Source organism: Harpia harpyja, chromosome 11 (genome assembly GCF_026419915.1).
Source record: "Harpia harpyja isolate bHarHar1 chromosome 11, bHarHar1 primary haplotype, whole genome shotgun sequence".
Classification (NCBI taxonomy): Eukaryota; Metazoa; Chordata; class Aves; order Accipitriformes; family Accipitridae; genus Harpia; species Harpia harpyja.
Window position 1 is genome coordinate 29874637 of NC_068950.1, and position 21492 is coordinate 29896128.

The 21492-nt window shown below is 39.5% G+C and overlaps 1 protein-coding gene across 5 annotated transcripts in view; it reads right to left on the reverse strand.

The window, feature by feature from the left end:
- Positions 1 to 11586: 11586 nt before the first annotated feature.
- The window catches only part of PRKACB (protein kinase cAMP-activated catalytic subunit beta), a 74477-nt gene continuing 64571 nt past the window's right edge, over positions 11587 to 21492 (reverse strand). For all 5 annotated transcript variants that reach the window (XM_052800752.1, XM_052800753.1, XM_052800754.1 and 2 more), the window contains exons 8-10: positions 20369 to 20491; positions 18106 to 18270; positions 11587 to 13884 (exon numbers count right to left, since the gene is read on the reverse strand). In XM_052800752.1, the coding sequence (XP_052656712.1) occupies positions 13759 to 13884; positions 18106 to 18270; positions 20369 to 20491 (414 nt within the window). In that variant the 3' untranslated portion in view covers positions 11587 to 13758. The remainder of the gene's footprint in view (positions 13885 to 18105; positions 18271 to 20368; positions 20492 to 21492) is intronic.

Below are 21492 nucleotides of genomic sequence, written 5' to 3' on the forward strand. Positions count from 1 at the left end.
GCAGATATCTTTTGAAGGATGCAGTACTGAGCCGAGGAAATTTTACACGAGGTGGGAAAGAGGAATAGCCAGATCTCGGAAAATTGATAAAGTTACATACAATGCATTTCTAGAATGAGTTTGTCAACTCGCAGGTGAATAGCAGACACTTGGCTTTCTCTGGAACTGAAGCATCACAGGCTCAAGGTGACGGCAAAGAGGAGCGACTAAGGACAGGACAGCACGGCCGTGCCACCACCACTGTGCCACCGCCGGGACCAGGACAAGAGAGGAGACGGAGACAGCGGTTCCCGGGCTCAGCTACTCTTACTCCTGTAAGCGCCATACCTTATTTCACAAGGAGACCCACAGATACCCACAGGATTCGCTGTACAGTAAGGTACAACTCAAAGTGCCTGCAAATGACTAAGTCTGGCCCACTGGCAATAAAATCTTGCCCGCAGAGATTAATACAAATGTTGGCAAGTTTCTCCAGCAATTGCACCTTTTTTTTTTCCTTTATTACACTACTTTTTAATGTCTTCTTCCAGATTTCCCTTTATTCAGGATGTTTTCTAATAGCATAGAAGCATTACGTGGATGACACGCTGTTAGCACTAGGGAAATTAAGCAAGCAATACCAACCAACCAACCAACCAACATACCCTGCCTTCCCCACACACGGGCTTTGCAGACTTCCCCTCAGCACCAGGGCTGCGTCCCAACCACAACTCAGATGCTGTGACCTTTTGACCATCCTTAACAGTCTAGGTTAGTACAAATTTGTGGGATGTTTTACTTGCAGAATTTCCTCCTGAGTCAAACCACTCAAATTACACCCTTGCTGCTCACTGCGGGGCAAGGGGGACATTACAAGCTACCTGGGGATGCGTACAGAACCAGCTGGTGGCTTCAGCCTGATTTCTGCAGAGCAAGTCACGGCTCCGTGACACAAGTGCCCCAGCCGGCACTGACGGACAGAGCCTGCTGGCCAGCAGAGCAGGCACGCGGGGCTGTCCCAGCACCATGCGTTTGTCTCACTCCCAGAAGAAGCTTACTGCATCCTGGCTGTGCTTGTGAACAGAGATCCGAGTCACCTAACTGCTAACTGGACACAGTTACAAGCACTAAAATCACAGGAGAAGTGCAAAGGACTGTAGACATGACTTCCCCAACCATTTTATTTTGCCTGACTTACGTGCTGCCAAATAAATAACCAAAGCTCGCAAAAACTGTGCAAATAATGGGACTTGAGTATCGACAGGAGCGTTGAGAACAGAGAGCAGTGGGAGTCCTCACTGCTTTGGATTTTAAGTAAATGCAGATAAGCAAGTTAAATAGAGTATTAAACATACTGCACCCTAAAGAAAACCCTCTTTACTTCACATCCCAAAGCGTACTGTAAAATGTGGCATATTTGTGTTGGACAAGTAAGCCGCGCAAGGCAATTCATTCTTTTTTGTCTCTCAAGAAATAAGCATTCTAAATGAGGCCATAATGAGTTTTCTGCATCAGCTGGTTTCTAACTTTGGTAATGAACTGACATTTGAGGGTAGAAATATAAACCAGCTATTTTACTCACACTCTCCCCTTCCTTCCATCATGTTCTTCAATTAATCCTTAGAGCATTTGAAGTGAGGCTCACACAGTGCCTGCGTTCCGTCTAAAAGACCTTGAACAGCAGAGAGAGGAATTTTAAGAAAATGGGCTGTGGAAAAATTCAATGTGGAATATGATCTGTGGTTTGTATTTTCATTCATTGGGCTAAGGTAATTTAATTAAAACGAGATTATGTCTGGAGGGAGACAAAGCAGGGAAGTGAATTAGACTTTTGTTTGACTATTTGCATTGTGCTTCTGGCGAAAACCGTTTCCAGGCCACGCAGGGAACAAAGTGAGACCAGGGTTGGTAGATCCAGGTTAGGGGGTCAGCCCTGTGTGTTTCTGAACTCATGCTGTTACACAAGGAGAAACACGCAGAAGTCAGCATAGATATTGAACACCAGTTGACCCTGTTTTCTGGGTACTGGAAAATGCCAGTTTCCTACTGAAAAGCTATTATTTTTTTTGTCCCTGGAAGTGACGGCAGGCCGTGAAGGCAGAACGCATCGCGCGTGTGGCAAAGGAGAGCGTAGCACCCTGTTAGCTGTGCGGTGGGCACTGAATTTCAGCTCCCCCAGAGCAAAATAAAGCCCGTTAAACCTTTCTTATTCCAGTGCCCTGGGTAAAAACACGGTTAAACGTGTTCATAGGGACAGTTAGGTGAGAAAACAGTGAAGGACTTTTGTGTTTGACATTGAGGGAAGCGAGGAAAGCTCCTCTGCGTACACGAGCCTTACGCAGAGTAGAATGGATTATATCCGTGTATGAAATACACATTTCTTTGTCAACAGCGACCGAGCGCGTCAGAGCTACCCGCGGCCACAACGGCAGGCACCGGGTGCCCGCATGGCGGGCTGCGGAGGGCAGCGGAGGGCAGCAACGTCCCCCCCCCCTTCCCCCGGCCCCTCACGCAGGGCGGGCCGCCCCTCAGCCGCCCTGGGCGCGAGGCGGCAGTAACGGCCGGAGGGGCCGTTACCGCCCGCGCCCCGCCCCGCCAGGCTGGCAGCCGCGGGGCCTGCTGGGAGCTGTAGTCTGTCAGGGGGCCGCCCGGCAGCGCTGCCTCGGGCCTGCGCACCCACGGGCACCGGCGGTGGATGGGCCGGCATGCGGCTTTCGAAGCGGCTAGCTGCCGTCGGGGGCTGAACTACAGCGTGGAATAAACGCTGGAAGGTGCTACGCTTTTCTTCTGGGTGTTCAGGGAGACGTTTCGAGGCTGGCACTGATCGTTTGTGGTTCCTGGCGGCCAGATTGGAAATGCTGCTCACCTCGAGGAAGAAAGTAAACCAGAGATAGCCAAGATGCTGAGAGATTTCATCCAGTCGTGACCAGTAGCCAGAAATCATCAGCTCCTCTTAACGTGCAGCACTGGGGGCAGGGGAAACAAACAGGGGACACAGTCTGTTTTTAAGTAATTCTTGTCACAGATGTGGAAGTGACACAGGTTTAAGATGACTGCTTGCCACCCCGACTGAATGAATTTATAGCCATTTCCCATCTATTAATAACAGCAGTCTAAAAATCCCTTTTGCATCATTTCCTTCCTAGCAATACAGGACTAAAAAGGGACCTTCCAGGCTACGGAGTTTGATCTCCTGCCATCACAGGCAAAACCTCACATAACCACATCCGCATCCAGCCCTGCTTTTGAGCTCGTAAGGAATCTCACCCCACTCTGCCAGTCAGAAAGCCTGTGTCAAGCTCCCCTTTACTGGTGGTTAAGAACTTTTAATTTACGACTTGAAAAATACAGGCACAGCGTATACCTATTTGTTCCTGTAGTAATATTGTTTGGTTTAATAGTTGACTGCTCTGATTCTCTGGTATTTACTTGCTTATATAGACTCAGCTGTCTGAATGACCATAGCCCTTTTAGATTCTCTGTAATAAGCTCTGCATTGTCTGAGCTCATTTCCCCTTTCCTCTTTGTGTACATTCCCCTTCCAGGAGCAGACATTTGGAGCAAGGTACTCCAGTCCGTCCACGGAGTCCAGCAGTAAAGCTCTTCTCTTTGATTCCTGCCTTGGCCTGGAAGGTCATCCAAAAGCCATGCTCTGTCTTCTTCACAGTCCCCTTCCGACCTGCCAGGCTGAGCATTGTCATGTTGCTCTGAAGTTCTCCATAAAGCCTAGACAAAACGCCAAAGATAGCATTGCTGTAAAGCAAGTGCGGAGGAAAGGCAGGCAGAAAACCTGTGGCAAGAATACAGCAGGGTGACTTGTACCAACGTGGCATTCATTTCTAAGGCAATTAAGTTGAAGTGCGTGTTTAAGTACTAGGTCAGAGCACAAGAGCCAGTCAGCCTTGATGTATATTCCGTGCAGTTACCCGGGTATGCTCTTATAAGGTAAAATACAGGGTCCCTAGATCTGCAAAAAGTTTTGTAAAAGCTCTGGGTTTCAGGATCAATGCATGGGTTAAGAGCTCTGCAGGTGCACAGTGCCAAATCAGCAACACAGCTCCCTTGCTGCAAGCCTGGAGGGGAGGAGCACTGCTCAGATTTACTGACAAGGCAGTAATTAACAGGATGGCAAAGACCCTCTGTTTTGTCCTGATGGGGAGTGCCTTAAATCTTTGCTTTAGTATGCTAAGGTCCTTTATTATTTACACAATAAGCATTATCCAACATTTTTTTGTAATCATATGAATCTCCAGTAAGACACTAAGAGTTGCACCCTCTTCACACCAGGCTAAAAAAGATTGTGTACAGCAGCTGACTACAATGCAAGGCTAGTGGTACCTTTCTGCTTTTGCTTCCTCTGGTTTCCAGGAGTGAATTGCTTAAATAAATCTTCCTGCACGTGAATTATATCCACTTCACTGAGAATTTCCTGCCCTACTTATTTTGTTGTGCTCCTTGTTATTCTGGTAATTGCTCTATATTTAATAAAGCTACTGTCCAGACTTCAAAATAACAAGGGTTTAAGCTTATACTTTATATAAAAAAATCATTGTATAAAACACAACTCATTCTGCCCATATTAGCAGTAGTACCTGCCACATATTTGCCTAGCTTATGATAATGTAGCAAGAAGCTTATAAAAAGTATTGGTGTGAAATACCAACACTGTAAAACAGAATCCAGCCTAATAAAAATATTTTATATAAATATGGCTCAGGCATCTCAGTGAAATAGCTGTTAAATTGATGGGAAATCTGAAAGGTAGCACTTTGGTTGTATGAAGTGAGGCAAATGAAAAAGCACAACATGCTGATGCACACAAGAATGGAAAAATACAGTTATAGACAGAAAAATGTCAATAAAACACAGGCAGAAATCTCAACTATATTTCAAACACTACATTAAGAAACTCGTGCTAGGTTTTTTCCCACTTTGCTGGGAAGCTTTTTTTCCCAGGAGTGAAGAACCTGCCTATCACTGAAAAACCATCAAAGGCCTGATTTCGATGCCTTGGCAGCTCAGTGACCCACCTGGTGACTAGCGGTGACAGTGCGATTCACAGGTGCTTTTGCTGCAGGGGAGGCAGGAACCTGACTCCTGCCAGAGAGCTTTCCCCTGCACCGAATTCGGGGTCGGCACTGTACACTTCTGTTCCTCCTCCTCATTCTCCAGACGTATTTACAGGGGTGAGGCTGCCACCTTAGTAACAAGACAGTCCTGGCTGTAAAGTTGACTTCCGATACCTTGCCAGGCTCCTGTATGAGCTGTTACTTCCCTGGGCACTGTGCCTGGGAACTGGGCCCAGTACAGGCCACTGTGGAAGCCAGCATACCTGCGAGCCTGCACAGCTCTCACACAACACCTTTTCAAGAGACAGAGAAGACCTGCACCCAGACTGAGGGAACATCCATCATAGACACCTAGTCCACAAGCTGGAAAATACTTTCTGTAGGGACAACTCCAAATACCTCCTCTGTTTCTACAATCCTAACTTAGGCATTATTTTTACAATAGATAAGACTAATTGTCTAGTTGCCTCAGTAGCCACCTGACAGCAGCAATCAAAACATTCCAATGCAGTTGTACTGAGCTCTCCGTTTTCAAATGTAGGGACATTAAGAGCTTCCTCCACACCTGCCCATGAAGGTTTCTGCTCAATCCTACACAGACTGTCTGGCATGTTGGGGATTTCCCCTTAAAAGCACTGTTGTAATATTCTGACATCACCTTCCCATTAAGAGGTTTTCTTAGAAGTCAAGGTCAGTAAGATTCAGGTCCACATATACACTCAATAATGAAAAGTGGAGCAGAGGCTTAGTCACAAACTCACCTTGGTATCAGGAGTCCAGCTGAACCAGTCTGTTCCTTTATGGTTTTCTTAAAAAGAAATATCCTAAACATGCACAGAGATCTACGCAACAGTTGGGTAGTGGCAAGCTCTTGAAGGGTGTCCACCGTTGCTAACCAGAGCCTTTCTGGGGAATGATCATATTTCAGAGGTGTTTGGACAGATCATTCAGTGAGTTTCTAGGACAGTGAAGTTTTTCCACCAGATATCCAGTAGGCAGGCAGAGTTAGCCAGCAGCAGGCAGTTTTAGCCTGCTTTAGAAACATCCACATTTCTAAGATTTGTTAAGCACCCATGTCCTGGTAAATACTGGCATCTTCTTTACACGTTACAGTTCTGGTATAACTGCCAGAACTGATACCAGGTGCGAAAGACCAAAATCTGGCATTTCTGCCATCGATCAGCCATGGAGGATGCTGCTCCTCAGTCCTCTGAAAGCACCATGGACCCAGAGAAGGGTGTTTTCCGCAGCTCTCAGTCACTAGTGCCAGTGGTGGGGCTTACGGGTTCTTTGTCTGCTCACAGGCACTGAACTATGAGGAAACCAAAAGAAATGAAAACCCTAGGCTTTGTGTGTAAATATGAAAAATCAAAGGAGGCACATGTTGTTTGGCAGACAGCGGTTGCCCAAACTAACACTGACTCCAAGAAAGGAACCACTGTTACAGCAGGGTAAGTGTTCCAGGCGCATGTTAGATGACCCTTTTTCCCCTCTCTACTTTGATACAAAACAAAACCAAACAGATATTCACATGTGAACATGAGCAGATGTGACATTAAGGTTATAACAGTTAAACTGACCTTTCAAAAATTTGCTCAGCTCTGAACAGGTTGATGAGGCTCTGATCAGAGATGCTATCAAGAACATGTTTGTTGTAACTTTGCTTTCTCTCCAGCTGCTCACATAATTCAGAAAAATATTGAACAATGGTTTTTGCCTTTAAACATTACAATTAGTAGAGACACATCTAAATTTGATCAGCATCCAATTCTCTAAAAAAATATATATCCTCTCTACAATAAATACTATATATTTAATGAACCAGCTTAGAAGCACTTTTCAATTTTTTTTTTTTTGTGACAATCTTTGGTTAAAACCAGTGTATTTCTGAAGTTTCAAGTGCACATAATACAGAAATGTGATTGTGTGCTATTAATACAGACCCTCCAGTTCTAGTCTCTAATGAAAATAGGATTTATCAGTCAGGGATTTTTAGTGGAATTTTCTTACAGCTTGTGCTATCATACATATTATGAATGAAATTCTTTTGTTCAAATTAATGTAAAAAAACTCCTTTTTTGCTGATGCTGATATGAAAACCAGTTAAAAAAATATTGCAAGTATTAATAATTGCCTCTAAAAGTATTTAAAGGGAAAATCTACTAACGCATAAACAACAAATACTCATCATTGGTATTGCATGTTACATGACATATTATGTGACTGGTACAGTCCAAATTCCTCATTCCCTACTGCTCTTAAATTATTTTCCAAGTCTCTTGTTCTTACTATGCTCTGCAGCTGACATTTCTTACACACTGTTCCACACCGTATAAATGTGCCATCTACTGGCAAAGCAATGCAACTAGAGCATTTTGTTCCAGAGAAGCTAGGTGAAGGTGGAATCGTGATTCATTTTACAGTTTTTTGCAGTAATCTGGAACATAAAAAAAAGTTCAAGAAAAGTCAGAGTTGAGTTCTGTTAGTCAAGAAGTAGTTGCAGAATTAAAACCAGTTTAATAACTTCAGATGTCACACTAGGAATGCCCTAAAGTGTAACTTTGGGTTGTACAAATCCCAAGTAAAAAAGCATTTGTGTTGGTATTTCAAGTTTCCTTGTGTGGCTTTAAAAAAGACCAACTAATTTATGAGACTTCAGGGAGTTATTTTTGCCCCAGCATTCACTGCAATACTTCTCTTGGCAGGAAACGTACCTTGCAGCCAAGCCAGTCCTGGTCTGAAATTCCTTTCCAGAATGAATGAGCTATGGGTGCTTTGGCCGTGGGAGGTGGCTCTCCGATGTGGATGTCCTCCTAGAGCCAAGTCCCTGGGTTATGTCCTAAACCACAGAACAGATACTTCTGTAGAAGTAGAACCACACTCCTGACGTGAACTAATGTGCCAACATTAACAAACTGTATCACTCCATTATACACGTTACATCATGTAGCCCTTAGACTGATTCGGCCAGCATGATCTTGTTTCTAGTACAACATACTGTTTTCACTAAGGCTACCTGCTCAGCTCCTCTCTTCGTTTTTCCGACCAGTAAGCAAGCCTGCCAGATGCATACTTCCCAATATATATCATAAGGGAATAAAGGGAAATAAAGATAATGTATTTACTGGGGACACACATTATATGTTTTCTTTAGGGGGGCAGTTGAAATAGAGATTATTTTATAAACTCTGGGCATTTATGAAATAACCAAATATTGATTGCTTAACCTCAATTAACACACCTGTGAGACAGGTGAATTACATTGTTTTACTCATCTGAGGTGTTACCTATCATTAACAGAGTCCTGATGCCTAGATCCCCACTTTACGCAAACATCAAGTAGAAAGATGATGGTGAAGATGGAAGAAATTGAAAGGACATCCCAATCAAGCATTCATTTTGTTGAACTATTATTTAGATAACTATATATACATTCAAAGTAGCAATGTAGATACACAGTAAAGAACAATACTTCCAGTAGAAGACAGTTCTTGTGATACTGCTGTGGAGACCAAAGCATTCACACACCACTAAATATAAATGAGAAAGCGTTGGATTTTTTTTTTTTTTTTTAATTTAATCGAATTATCTTGGTGGTGGAAGAATTTCAGAAAGTTAATCAAGCCTTTCCAGCACTCCAGTTTTCTCTTTATTGCCCTAATCACCAGTATTTATTCCTGGAAATGACTGGACACACTGAGAACATACCGCACTACGTGCCAGGCTGCTGAGACCTTGCTCCATTTGTGTCAATATACCTACAGCTGTGTCCTTTCCAATCTTCCAGGGCATCTTGGAAGCAAAGGCAAAGGAAACAGTCTCTGACCTCTACCTCCCAGCAAAGGAAAACATCTGTTACTGTGGTTGTGTATGTATGGGAACAGATCACCGACCTCCATCCTCAAAGTCCTTCCAACTAGAACAATCTTTTCATCCTGAAGAGCTTTTGTGCTGCAACCATGTCCACGTGTTTGGCAAAGTGTTTTCTCTATCTTGTCCTTAGCAAGACAGATTGCTTCTCCATACAAAGAGCAGAATTTGAAATTAGATACTAGATTGCTACTGTGTAATTATCAAAATCTAAATCCTGTAAACTGAGCACCAATAAGGAATGTGCAAGTTTGTCACTGGGTCTTTCTTACATGCTTCACTGACTGTGAGCTAATGCCAATGAACACCACAAATACGTTGCTTTTAAAATTTAAAGCAAGGAGCCATGTAAACACAACTTTTAGAAATACATTTTTGCAAAAACATTTGCATTTAACCCTCTGAGGGAGGGAACAGGACAAGCAAACTGTAAGGATTCTAAAGGAAATTTTACTATCTTTGAAATAGACTATTGGGAACTCATCCTAATGATTTCATGGAAACCTCAAGCTGCTGTTATCCCACTGAGGTAGGAACTTCTTGTAGTAGTGAATTTTAATAATAAACTACATTTTCAATACATGCAAGTTTCCTTCAGGCAGGCATCCCTTTTTGTAGTATACAAAAAAAAAAAAAAAATCCCCCAAACCAACAAAAGGTCAAAATGTGACTAGACCTCAGATTTAATTCAAACTTTTATTCATCATCAAATTCAAAAGTTAGGAAGGGAAGCTATCTTGAGATCCTATCTTGCCCCAAGATACCCATCTCATCCTTCTAAAAAACCCAACACTTCGTATAATTCCTATGTAAGATGACAAATACTATCTAGAAGACATTTAAACATCCTTGTGGAGCTCTAACCCTTTTACTGGAAGCGACCACTGCCCAGCCTGACATTAGATGCTCATATTTTACCCCTTCTGTCAGGGGCCTCAATTCAGTTGATTCCTCAAGCTCTCAATTAAAACATTTTTAAAATGTATGCAAGACCCACACTTGTAAAACTATGGTGGTCATGCAACTTTTTTTTTTTTGTCAAACACATCCAGATCAGCTATACACACCCCAGCTGGAGAATGGAATTGTCTTTTTACCAGTTTCTTATGGAATGGTTCTCAAATTCTTATCTGGGATAAGTCCTCCTTACATGCGGCAAATTAATGTTTGAATGACACTTTCAAACCTGCTGCTCAACATGCTGTGTCTGCATGGGAGCTGTAGTAAAAGCAGAAGAGAATCCTTTCGCAGTTTCTTAGCTCAGCTTTAGAAAAGTACAAAGCTCTTTAAAATGTAATACGGCATTTGTACTACGAAACCAGTAAGAACACAAAACCACAGTCAGTAGGCGTACAGCAGCAGAAGCAAAGAGGCCGAAGCTCCACTCAGAAAGCAGGAAGAGGAGGAGCTGCGTTACAGAGAGCAGGTACCAGAGCCTCTCCAAACACCACTTGCAGAAAAAGCCTCAAGACAGACAATGCGAAGACCATGAACAGTCTTTACTTCTATCAGTTGTTTCACAGAACAATGAGACAGAGCACAAAGTTTGTACAGCGGGATCCGCAGACAGTTTAAAAACAGGCAATTATCTTTAATAAAAAGCATTGAGGCTGAATGTGAAAATATGAAGACAAACAATATTGCAGCTAATGATCACCTTGCTTGCCTTTGAGTGTCTAAGAAGTCCAACTCACTGACTTCTCATAGTGCCTTTAATGTTCTCCACACCATCTTCTCCAAACACCCTAGTTAGTGTAAAGCTTAATGGGTCCCAACTAATATGGGGAGTATGTTTCATAACCTTTTCCTCTTGCTTTCAAACCCTGTTCGCAGTGCGTGGGGAGATGCAACGACTCTTATCATACAACATTCTGATTCACAAAGAAGCAGCACAAGTGTTGTACATAATTTAATTTGCACTTCCGTATATAAATGTTTACTATATTGCACACTATTGCAGCACTTAAAAACATCTAATTATTTGCAAAAATTAGTAAAATACTTTAAAGGATTTAAAAATAAGGGTTTTAATGCAACTGACAAGATAATAAAAAAAGCAATTTACTTAATGAGATACAATCCTTTATGTTGGAAATGAAAGTTACATACAACTAGAGTACAATTAAAATATACCATATAGTTCAACACTTAATTCCTCAAATGTGTAAAATTAACAAGCTTCTACTGTCATAGATATACAATTTTTCCATACTGTGAAAAGGATTTTTCAAATTAAATACAGGTAACATAATATTCTGTAGTTATATTTTATGACTGTGTTTAAATGAGAGGGTTGTATAATACTCACATTGTCAAATGTACTCACTAATGCCTTGGAAATTGCACACTTCCCCTCCTTTTCCAAAATAGAATCTCATTTCCATACTGAAGTCTATTATGCCATATTGGAAAAGTATTTTACTTTCTAACAGGATTTTCATAAAATTAAAAAATAGCATAATATCATGGCATTAAGATGACTTTTCCACTTATGCCCATGTAGAATTTTATCTGGATATCAGACAGACATGTCAGAACCAATTTCCTAGACTTTTGTCTTATTGTACACGCAAGATGAATGATTACAGTATTTTACAAAACAGAAAAATCTCTGAACCTTACTAGAATTATAAATGTAATGTTTAAAAATTAAAATAACAGAATCAAATTGTGATCTCCAACATTTATTAAAATCTTTTAAAGTTCATAAACGACAACAAAGTTACTGTAGAATTTATCGCATACAGCTAGCATACAGCAGCATGTCCTTGGTCTAAATGAAATACAAAAGATTTTAACATTTTCATACAAAGGATTTCTTTAAATTTATTAATGTGACGATATATCTTTGTTACATAAAATTTGCTACAGCAAAGTATCTTATACTTTTCTTGCACATATGTAAATATGGGTGGACAAAGACTGCATTCAGTGTCAGCCTCCTAATGACGTTGTGCAAAAATGCTCAACAACCTAAACATACAGAATGTTGGATGGTACGTTTTATACTCTTTTGTAAAATGTCTACAAAGGCTTTTCTTAAAGGAGTGTCATACAGATTAAAAGGAAGGAACGCCAGTGGTTTATTTCCACTGACATTCAAACAAATACAATGGCTATGTATCAATATAGCTCTTTTTTTTTTTTTAAAAACAATTCATCCTTGTATGCACGTGAATTTATCATAAGATATGAGTCTAGTTTAAACTGTTTAGATGTGCTGTTTTAAGACAGGTCACTGAGACAGCCAGAATCAAGTATACAAATAAAACTACTATGAATAAGTTTAAAAGCAACCCCCAAAAAAGTGCTGAGCCACTGATTATTAACATTGAAATAAATGTGTAAAAGTGCCCAAAGCTAGCACATGGTAGCAATATCTTTTAAGTCAGTTGGTGAGAGTATACAAAAACATTATTAAGCCCAAATACTTGTATCTGTGTGACCATACATTCTGTTTGATTGAAAGAAAGTAGGTTAGAAATGAAGACACAACGCAACTAAAATAAACCCAGCTGTTGCAATTTTTAAACTTTGTCTCTTTTCTTCATGAATGAAGTGCTGTAATTAAAAAGAAAATGATTGTAGCAGTACTCCATCCTCAATTTACTAATATAGTATACCAGAATAAAAACTTGGCAATAACCTTTTCTTCTTAACAGCTAACAAAAAATAACCGTGTTCATCCAGCAATGCATCTATAACATTATTTTGCAGTTGCTAAACCATTTGTTTTTCATAGCTAATGGCAGAGCGCATTTTGCTTTTTGTGGTGTGGTGGTTTTTATTTTAATGGATGCCTTTTTAATCAAAAAAGGCTCAAAACAAGGAATACTTTGGGAGCCCAAACATTGGCTTAAAAAAAAAAAAAACCCAACCAAAAACCCCCCATGATTTGAATCAAAATGAATCATATTCTCTACAACACTGACCAAAACTTCCTTTAAGAGTTATGGGTTCATGTTCTTAAAAGAGCCATTTCATACCTGCCAACTGAAATGCTGGTAAGTTGACTTGGTTAAATATGGTCCAAACTCCAGACCAGGTGGAATTACTCCCTCTCATGAGACTGTAAGCTTTCCATGGTACAGTCTGGTTATGGCAATTTACCTACTGCCTAGGTGGGAAATACAAAGGAAGGAGGCAGTGACGAAAACTGCAGGGATGTAGAAAACCAAGGCACGGGGTCTAGCTACTGTCCCCTACTTAAGCCATCCAATTGATTCTACTGAATTTTGGTCAGTCTCCAGGAAGAAATGTTTTTAAGTTAATTTAGCAGACATTTATATGGCGATAAATACTACCTTCAAAAATGCTAAAAATGTTGGCTAGGTTTAGTCTGAGCTACTAAAAAATTATTATAAATTGTAGCATCAGACACAAGACAGACAAGAATTATTGGCTGGCACAGACTAGAAGCAACATTTATCTTTCACTTCAGTCTAAATCACACTAGCCGCAACACCTTCCATTTCACTCACACAAATAATACATTATTCAAAATAAAATGGAGCATTCTTGGGTAAAAAACTACTTCATTTTAAAGGGGAAAAATGAACAATACACAGAAACAAAGAACGACAGAAACCAAAGTTAAGTAGGAAAGTGGTCTATTATTCTGTGTTACTGCACAAACAGTGCTTGCTTAATTGTGCCTAGTTAGAAGGGTTGGTGCAAACTGCACACATGGAAGATGGCAATAAAGACCTCAGTCAGCTTTGTGGAATGAAGTAACTAGGTAACTGTTTTGACATATGATGGTCTCAGCTCCACCTCATCTGTTAACAGAGTGCAAAGATCCCAATGTGAGCCCTGATGTCATCTTGTCCTCTTACTCCTACTAAAAATCAGCAAATTCTTTTGCACATTTTTCTGTTAGAGACGCACGAATATCTTCTTCTTCATAGTCATCAAAGTTGCTGGTATCTCCAGGGCCTCTGCACTTTGGTATGAACGGAGCTTCTACCTGTATTTGGGGTGGGGGCAGGTGGGGGGAGGGAAAAGCACATAGCACATGACATGTCATTGGCCTAACACCCTTAGATTTAACATTGTGATGATAAGCACAACAATATTCCCATTACTCCTCAAATCCTGCCAAGAAACAAGAAACCACATATTACAGCTTAAAGTCGTGGCACATAAATAAAACCAGCCTAAGAAGGTGCAGGCCTAGATGTATGAATGCAAGTTGAAAAAGACTAATATCTTACTGACAAACACCAGTGAAAGATTACTTCCAGTTCAAAACAAACTTTAGTTCTCTTCTTGCAGAAGAAACCCTGCTCTCTTCAGCTCATCAGCTGTGTGGTGCGGCTCCCGGCATGGCAAGGGCTGCACCAAACAGTCACACGGTCATGGCCAAAGTGGAGTAGGTTGATTGCCATCAATGCTACTCAAAAATTTTAGGGCAGTTTGGAACTCCCCTCCTCCTACTTACCAACAATCCTCTATTTCCAAATAAAAAGTAACGTAATATGAGTTTAAAATAATTTGTTCTCCATCTCCTACAAAATTCCTCCTAGGACCTAACTGTAAGTAAGAAGTGAAAGCCTTCTTGAAACTACGCCACAATGGAGAGACAAGCAATGACTGGAAGGGGTCACTAAAAGACTGTACAGAAAACCAGTGCAGCTCTAATTAGTGATGGAAAACCCCTTCTGGTAAAGACTGCCTGCACATCCTCTCAGATCCACATACATACTTGATTAGCCTTGAGATTCAGTGCATCTCATGTCAACTATATGGTAGTAAGCCATTCACACCCAGGTACTGGAACCAGTCATTTTTCCAGGACCCTCTTAACTGCTGCTTCTTAAAGTTGAGGGAACCTGCAGCTTTTTGAAGCTGACCTTACAATGAAATCCTTGGGTCTGGCTACAACTTAACAGACTCAAGCTTTCTGTCCCTACTTTCAGCCTCTACTCATCTTGGAAATTAAACTGAAGATGACATTAAATGAAGATATGGGTCTGCGCAGGGACATACCTGCATTTTTACTGGCCAACAGCTTATGCTTGTCCCTACACACTCGGGGTGGGGGCAGGGGGGAAGGAGTTGTTGCCAACTTGCAGACATTGAAATGCTATTTTAGGGATCAGACTACTAAATTCTACCTTCACTCAGCTAATATTAATTCAAATCTTAGTCCTTCTAGTCTATCACATCTCCTGAAGTTCGAAATTAAGGTTAATTACTTTTTAAAATAACTGAAATTTTAGAATAAACTGCATGCTGGAAGAAGGAATAAGCAGGGTTTGGGGTTGATGGGAGGCAATGATGAAGAATGGATGGTAAGGAAGGGACCAGAGAGAATGGAAGACCAGGGAGAAGGAGAGATGCTCTACTGCAACAGGTCTAGGACAAACTGGAGTGTGAGGCATGATTATCAGTACCGCATTCCTCTCTTTCATTTGACAGGTGCCTGATTTATCCACCTTTACAGTAAGCAAAATTATAGCAAATTATTGAGGTGATGAAAATTTAAACCTGGAAATGCAAAGTAATCAGACAAGCATCTCTCTCTGGGACATCCCAAGGAGTATGTGTGCCAGAGGCAGCACAGTGGGGAGACAGAGAAGCAGGGCAGGCTTGGCTCCAGCCGATCAGATCACATCGTGCAACCACAGAACTGCTCAGTGCCCCAGGCAGATTACTGATGGGTGGGTGTGTGGGGGTGTGTGTGTGTAAATGAGTAAATTAAAGCGGTACAGCACAGACTAATACAAATTAAACTCTGCTGACTTTGGGCAATAACACTATACACCCCCAAGAAATAACCCTAACTTTCTGCATTTATGGACTGTGCTGCAATTGTCACGTGTGTACCCTTCTGTTCCTAAAACAACATGCGTGTTTAGGTGATTTACTCTGAAAGAATACACAGCCTGTGTACATACCTAGCCTACAAAGCCACACATTTACCATTATCTGAATTCTGTCTCTGTGTCTTCTCAAATTGATTTTCAATTACTCTCTTACAACAAAGCTCAGAGCTCAAGAAATATCTTATTTATTGCTGGAATTTTAGAACATGTTCAAATGAGACGCCTCAGACTTTTTCCTATTATCTTCACTAAGGAAATCGCTAAAAAGAGATTGCAGGACATAACACTGGTTTATAGCAGAAATACCTGTTTGGCCCTAAGTACAACCACATTATCAGGCAGTATTTTAATAAACAGCTATGCAAACACACAAAGAAAACGAGACTTGATCTTATCTGAAATATTAAGTAATTGACTGATTCACTTATGACTGTAGCATAACAAATTATTCACATTACATTAGCTGCCAAGGAACACTACGTTTATTCAGGAAAATACAGGCTGTGGTAACAGCCACTGTGAAAAGCTGGTATAAACCCAAAGTTTATTGCTGTATTTCTATGACTGCTTAAATGATATTAAAATCTGTGCTGTTGTTTCAGACCCTTAGTATTACAGTATTTATTCCTTATAATTAGAAGCTTCAAACTTACTCAGCATCAGTTTTCACAATCCTTTAAAACTAGTAATAGCTATTCTGACTGTACTACTAGTTCACATTTTAAAGTATTTCTTGTTTCTGTGAAAGTAATTCTCTACAGCAGTACACTAGCAATTCTAAGAATATTTAGCGCAGTATTAAAACTTCTGATTTAATATTATGGGGCCTGCGTGTCTCCAAACAGCATACGGTTGAATTAAACTCAGAGCATATAAATCTGCCTTGTAAACAGGCATTAGGAAAGCAAAGAATAGATAATTACAATTCTGCAAAGGGGAATCTTTTCTTAAAAAAGCCCTATACTTAATACAAAGAATACAGGATGCGTTAATTGTACCCTGTCTTCTAGTAATTAATACATTAGTGGATACTACAACAACTGTACTGTCAGTTTGTGTAGCCAAACAATCAGTTTCTTTTTATAAACTATTGTTAGTATTTAGGTTTGGCCTTTAAAATAAGGCTGTTACAGCAGCAAGTTCATGTCTCTATAGTCAAGACTGTTAGCATTTCAACAATGTAAACCCAATTCTTCAAATATTATCACTTAACTCTAACCTTTTTACCAATACCTAGACACAAAATTATTTCTCCATCTGAGTCTTCTGGGACAACACCAATGAAGTTATTTTAGTCTTTTACCGTTGTCTGTTGAAAGACCAGGAATTCAGAGGTTGCATTTAAGAGAACAAATAATTTCTTAGGAATCTGTTTCTAGTAACTCACTAATGTACAGATATTTAACTTTGAATCTACCTTCAAGGGGAGAGGGAGCTTTGGAGCTACTGGAAGACAGATTTAGACTGAATTGTCAACATCTTCATCCCTTTCCCTAGCTTCCTCTCCCAGCTCTGCTTCATTCGTCCTAGCAGCCACTAATGCGCTCCCCTTTAACCAATATGTTAATGGCTGCTCATGCTCTGAAAATATTCCCTATTGTCTCTGTTGCTTTCATTCTTATGCGGGTCCGAAGTTCACAGTGCAGACTGGGCATGGACTTTCTAAAAACCACATTACAAGTCATGTTGGTCAGGCAGGTCTAGAAAACCACTCTAAGAATGCCAGAAAAAAACATTCAAGCAGGGCTCTTCCCATCAGCACAGCTTTTGGAACTACAGTCAATTAAAGCGTAGTGTCAGAAGACAAAAACTCCTCAGTAGACGCTGAGGATTGAGTAGACACTCTCTACATGTGATCCTGTCCCAATCACAGATAAAGCGAGAGCAAGAAAAAGGGAGCATACTTCTTCAGCAGACAGAGAAAAGCTCTAGCTTTGGCTAGAGCTTCTCCACAATGAAGCACAGTCTGACTGCTAAGAACTAGCTGGAAAGGGAAACAGATTCCTCTCCTCTACTCCTCATGGAGTATTTATAGATGCCACTATAGCAGGGGTTAAATAAAAAATGAGAGAGAGGCAGGAGATGGCTCATTCTGAGATACTCCAGAAATAGACTGAAGCACAACACATGTTAAGAGAACATGAATGTACACAGAGGTCCAGGACAAAATGCCAACAAGAAACAAACATAATTCAATCAATATATACTCTTCAGAGTCTTAAAAGATTAAACTACATTCACCTTTTCTCAGTTTAATTAAAAGTAACAGATTTAGGAAAGCAAAAAATAAACTAAATAATTAGAAATTTTACTTTAATCCTTTAAAGACCTGTAATAGTTTTGACCAGAAAGGGTCTTACCTTCCTCTGATAAATGGCAATCCAATCTGTAGTTGCAAACCACTTGTGATTCTTTATGTCATTTACACCATTCTTGAGATTTCCATATCGTTTGGTCAAATCTACCTGGAGTAAATTTCTTAGAAGATCCTTTAGGTCTGAACTGAAGTGTGATGGGAACCTTACCTAAAATTATACATCCACAATATTAAAAAACAATATACAAATTTGATTCTTCCCCCTGTGAAGTAAAACAACGTTCACACAAAAGGAAACACTGGGGCCATTTCTTCCTCTAAAACCAAATCAAGTAGGGATGCATGAAATGAGAGATGATTATTGCACGTGTATTTCTGTTTCACAAAGCCTTTATCAATAGCACTACCTTGTCCATCTACCATTTTTTAAACTGAAAGTGTCTAGATCTGATTGAGTTGGGGAAAAATATTAATTTAATGTAACAATGATATGGAAGCTAAATTTAACTTGGTGTCTCACCAACACAACATCACCTCAAGGCATTCTCAACTTTTTCTAGGAACAAATTTTTAGATATTATATATATATACACACACAGGAGATACAGTACAGTAAAGCATATATACAGCATATGAATATATAGATATGCTCTGAAATAACCGAACATTCAGCAATCGTATATGAAAATTCAATCCGGAACTTTATGCTGTACTGTAATTCGTTCCTGATAACTAAATACACCAACATCAGAAGTCTTACATAAATAATACAGCACTATTTGAAGATAGCACACAAGTGATTTGCCAATACAATTCATTCAAACCTGGCTAAGAAATATTTGAAGATGATGATTCAAGGGTAGTAATTACATGGGGTTTTACTAGCAAATGACCTACTGACACCATTTGAGATGACAGAGAGAAGAAAGGGGAAAAGAACAGGCAGAAAGTTGTATTTGTCATGCCCCTATAGTCTCAGCGTTTGACACTCCCTATATTCAGCTGATCAGTTATGATGTAAATGCAGAACATGGAATTATTTAACATCAAAACATGTTGCAAAATCAAGAGGTCTGATAATCAAGGACACTGCTTCAGTTTACCTGTCAATATGGCTGTAAGGTAGTACATGAGAAGTTCACAGGTTTTAATGAATATAATACCTAGACAGCTGAGAAGTAAGGAAATATTAACTCCATTTTTTAAGTAGAGAACTAAGTGCCTGAGGTAGATTCAATGAAAGACTTAAGGTTATAAAGGAAACATACTGCTAGCTGAGAACTGAATGTTAAGAGTTTCCAGAGTTCAAGTCCAGTGCTGTTTCTGCAACCATCCATCCATGGACTCAGTAAAAAAGGTAGATGATCAACACTACAAAGGTCAAACAAATTAGATACAACTGGAAAAAATGCCCAATTTTTTTTTAGTTTAAAAGATAAACATTTCTTTAAAAATATATCTTTGTAAACTAATTCCCATATATTCATGGAGACAGCTGAAGGCTCACAGTGTAACAGCCTTTGAAAGAGCAACCACCTTGATTTAAATAAGGTCCTAGACATGAGTCAATCTCATTGCAGCGTACCACAGGGCCTACTGAGGTACTTCCCTTGATCAGAATTACAGAAGTACGTAAGATGTGGCACAGCATGTGTTTATGTAGGGACAAGGAAGAGAAGAAACATAACAAATCAAGTGAGCACAAAGAAACATGAAGAGACAACGCTGGCTGGCAGGAGAAACAACAGAATGATCACATTTTTGTGCTATCTGGCACACTAAGAGATATTAATGAAAAATAAAAGGGAAAAGTTGGAAACACTTTTTAAAAATTTTATATAACAATGAAAGCCGAATAGAACACTAGACATGTCTTGAAGTACAGGACTGCAGGAGTAAAGAAACCTACTATGAATTATGGAAAATCTTTAGAGCTTCTCAAAAGCTGCAAAAATATTTCTAGAAAAGAAAATAACTAGGCAAATTAAGCATAAAGCTAAACAGTTGTTAATAGTTGTTGGATCATTTTTATCCAAGCATAAAAGGATATAATACCAAAATGTCTGTAAATTTAGTAACTTGCATTTTAAATTTGAAGGCAGGAAACAGATTTTTAGAACTTTGATTTTTAATATTACTGTAACAATGTCTATACTTAAGAAGTAAACATTGCAAACTTTTCCCATATTCTTTCCAAATTGCTCAGTCTCTAGTAGCCAGCAAATTCTGCATCTACTCCACACAAAAAACAGGTTCTGCAAAGACAAACAACTGCATTTGTGAAAATACACCAAGCCTTCACTCACCTTGCCAGACACAATCTTCTCATAAATTTGAATGGGCTGATCTGCAAAGAACGGGGGATATCCAGCTGCCATTTCATAGATTAACACTCCTAATGCCCACCAATCCACTGCCTTGTTGTAACCCTGAATAAAATGAGAAATACCACTGTTAGCACCATTTCTAACACAGTTTAAGATTTTCAATATATACCTATGGAACACAAACAAAACAAATACATTATTGCTTGTTTAATACAGAACTTTCAACCCAGTTCAAACCAAACTGAAGCTCACAGATTCCAACAGCAATATACTTAAAATCTAATACAGCGATAACAGTGAAACAGTGATGCAAGTGAAACATCTTGCATGCATTCCTGTGCTGAGTTTCAGTGATGCCTTTACGCTGAAGTGACATAAATGGGCACAATTTATTTATTTATTTAAAACAAAAATAATCTTGTTACAGAACGATTGAAACTTCTTTCAAAACTTAGGGAAATTTCATTAAAGATAACAATACTTCCTGTATTGTACACCGTCATCTTTTTGCTTAATTATCCATGTTTTAGAACATTCATTTTCATGTTTAGTAAACTAGCTACAAGAGCTTAAAAGTTTAGTTAATTAGGTTTTAGAGTCATTTGTGATCTGATCTTTAAAGCCTGAACATAAAATCATTAGTAAATCCTATTTATTATGAAAAAAACCCCAAACCACCAACCCCATCAATTTTATATGTGTTCTCTGACATCTTTTACAAAGCTCAGGGCTAAGACTCAGTCTTTCCTGAAAAATCTACTGTGGAGAATTTGTAGAAGATGCATTGCAATTTCTTCTGCTGCTTTAGCTACATAGGGGCAAAAAAAGCTGCAAATAATGAACATTTTCTCCCCAGATAAAAGTATTTCTCATTTACTTTTGAAGACCTGCAAAAGGTATTTAATTAAACCACATATTAAATGCATATTTTAATATTATGCATTATGATTGTTTATATCATAAGCAGTTCCATAAACTATAAGGATATTCTTCCTTTGCAAAACATGAAGGGCTACAGTTGAATAGCTATATGATAAATAATATTTCTTCTGTGTTCAAACATTTAGTGCAAGTACTAGGCACAAACTGATCAACAGTAAGCT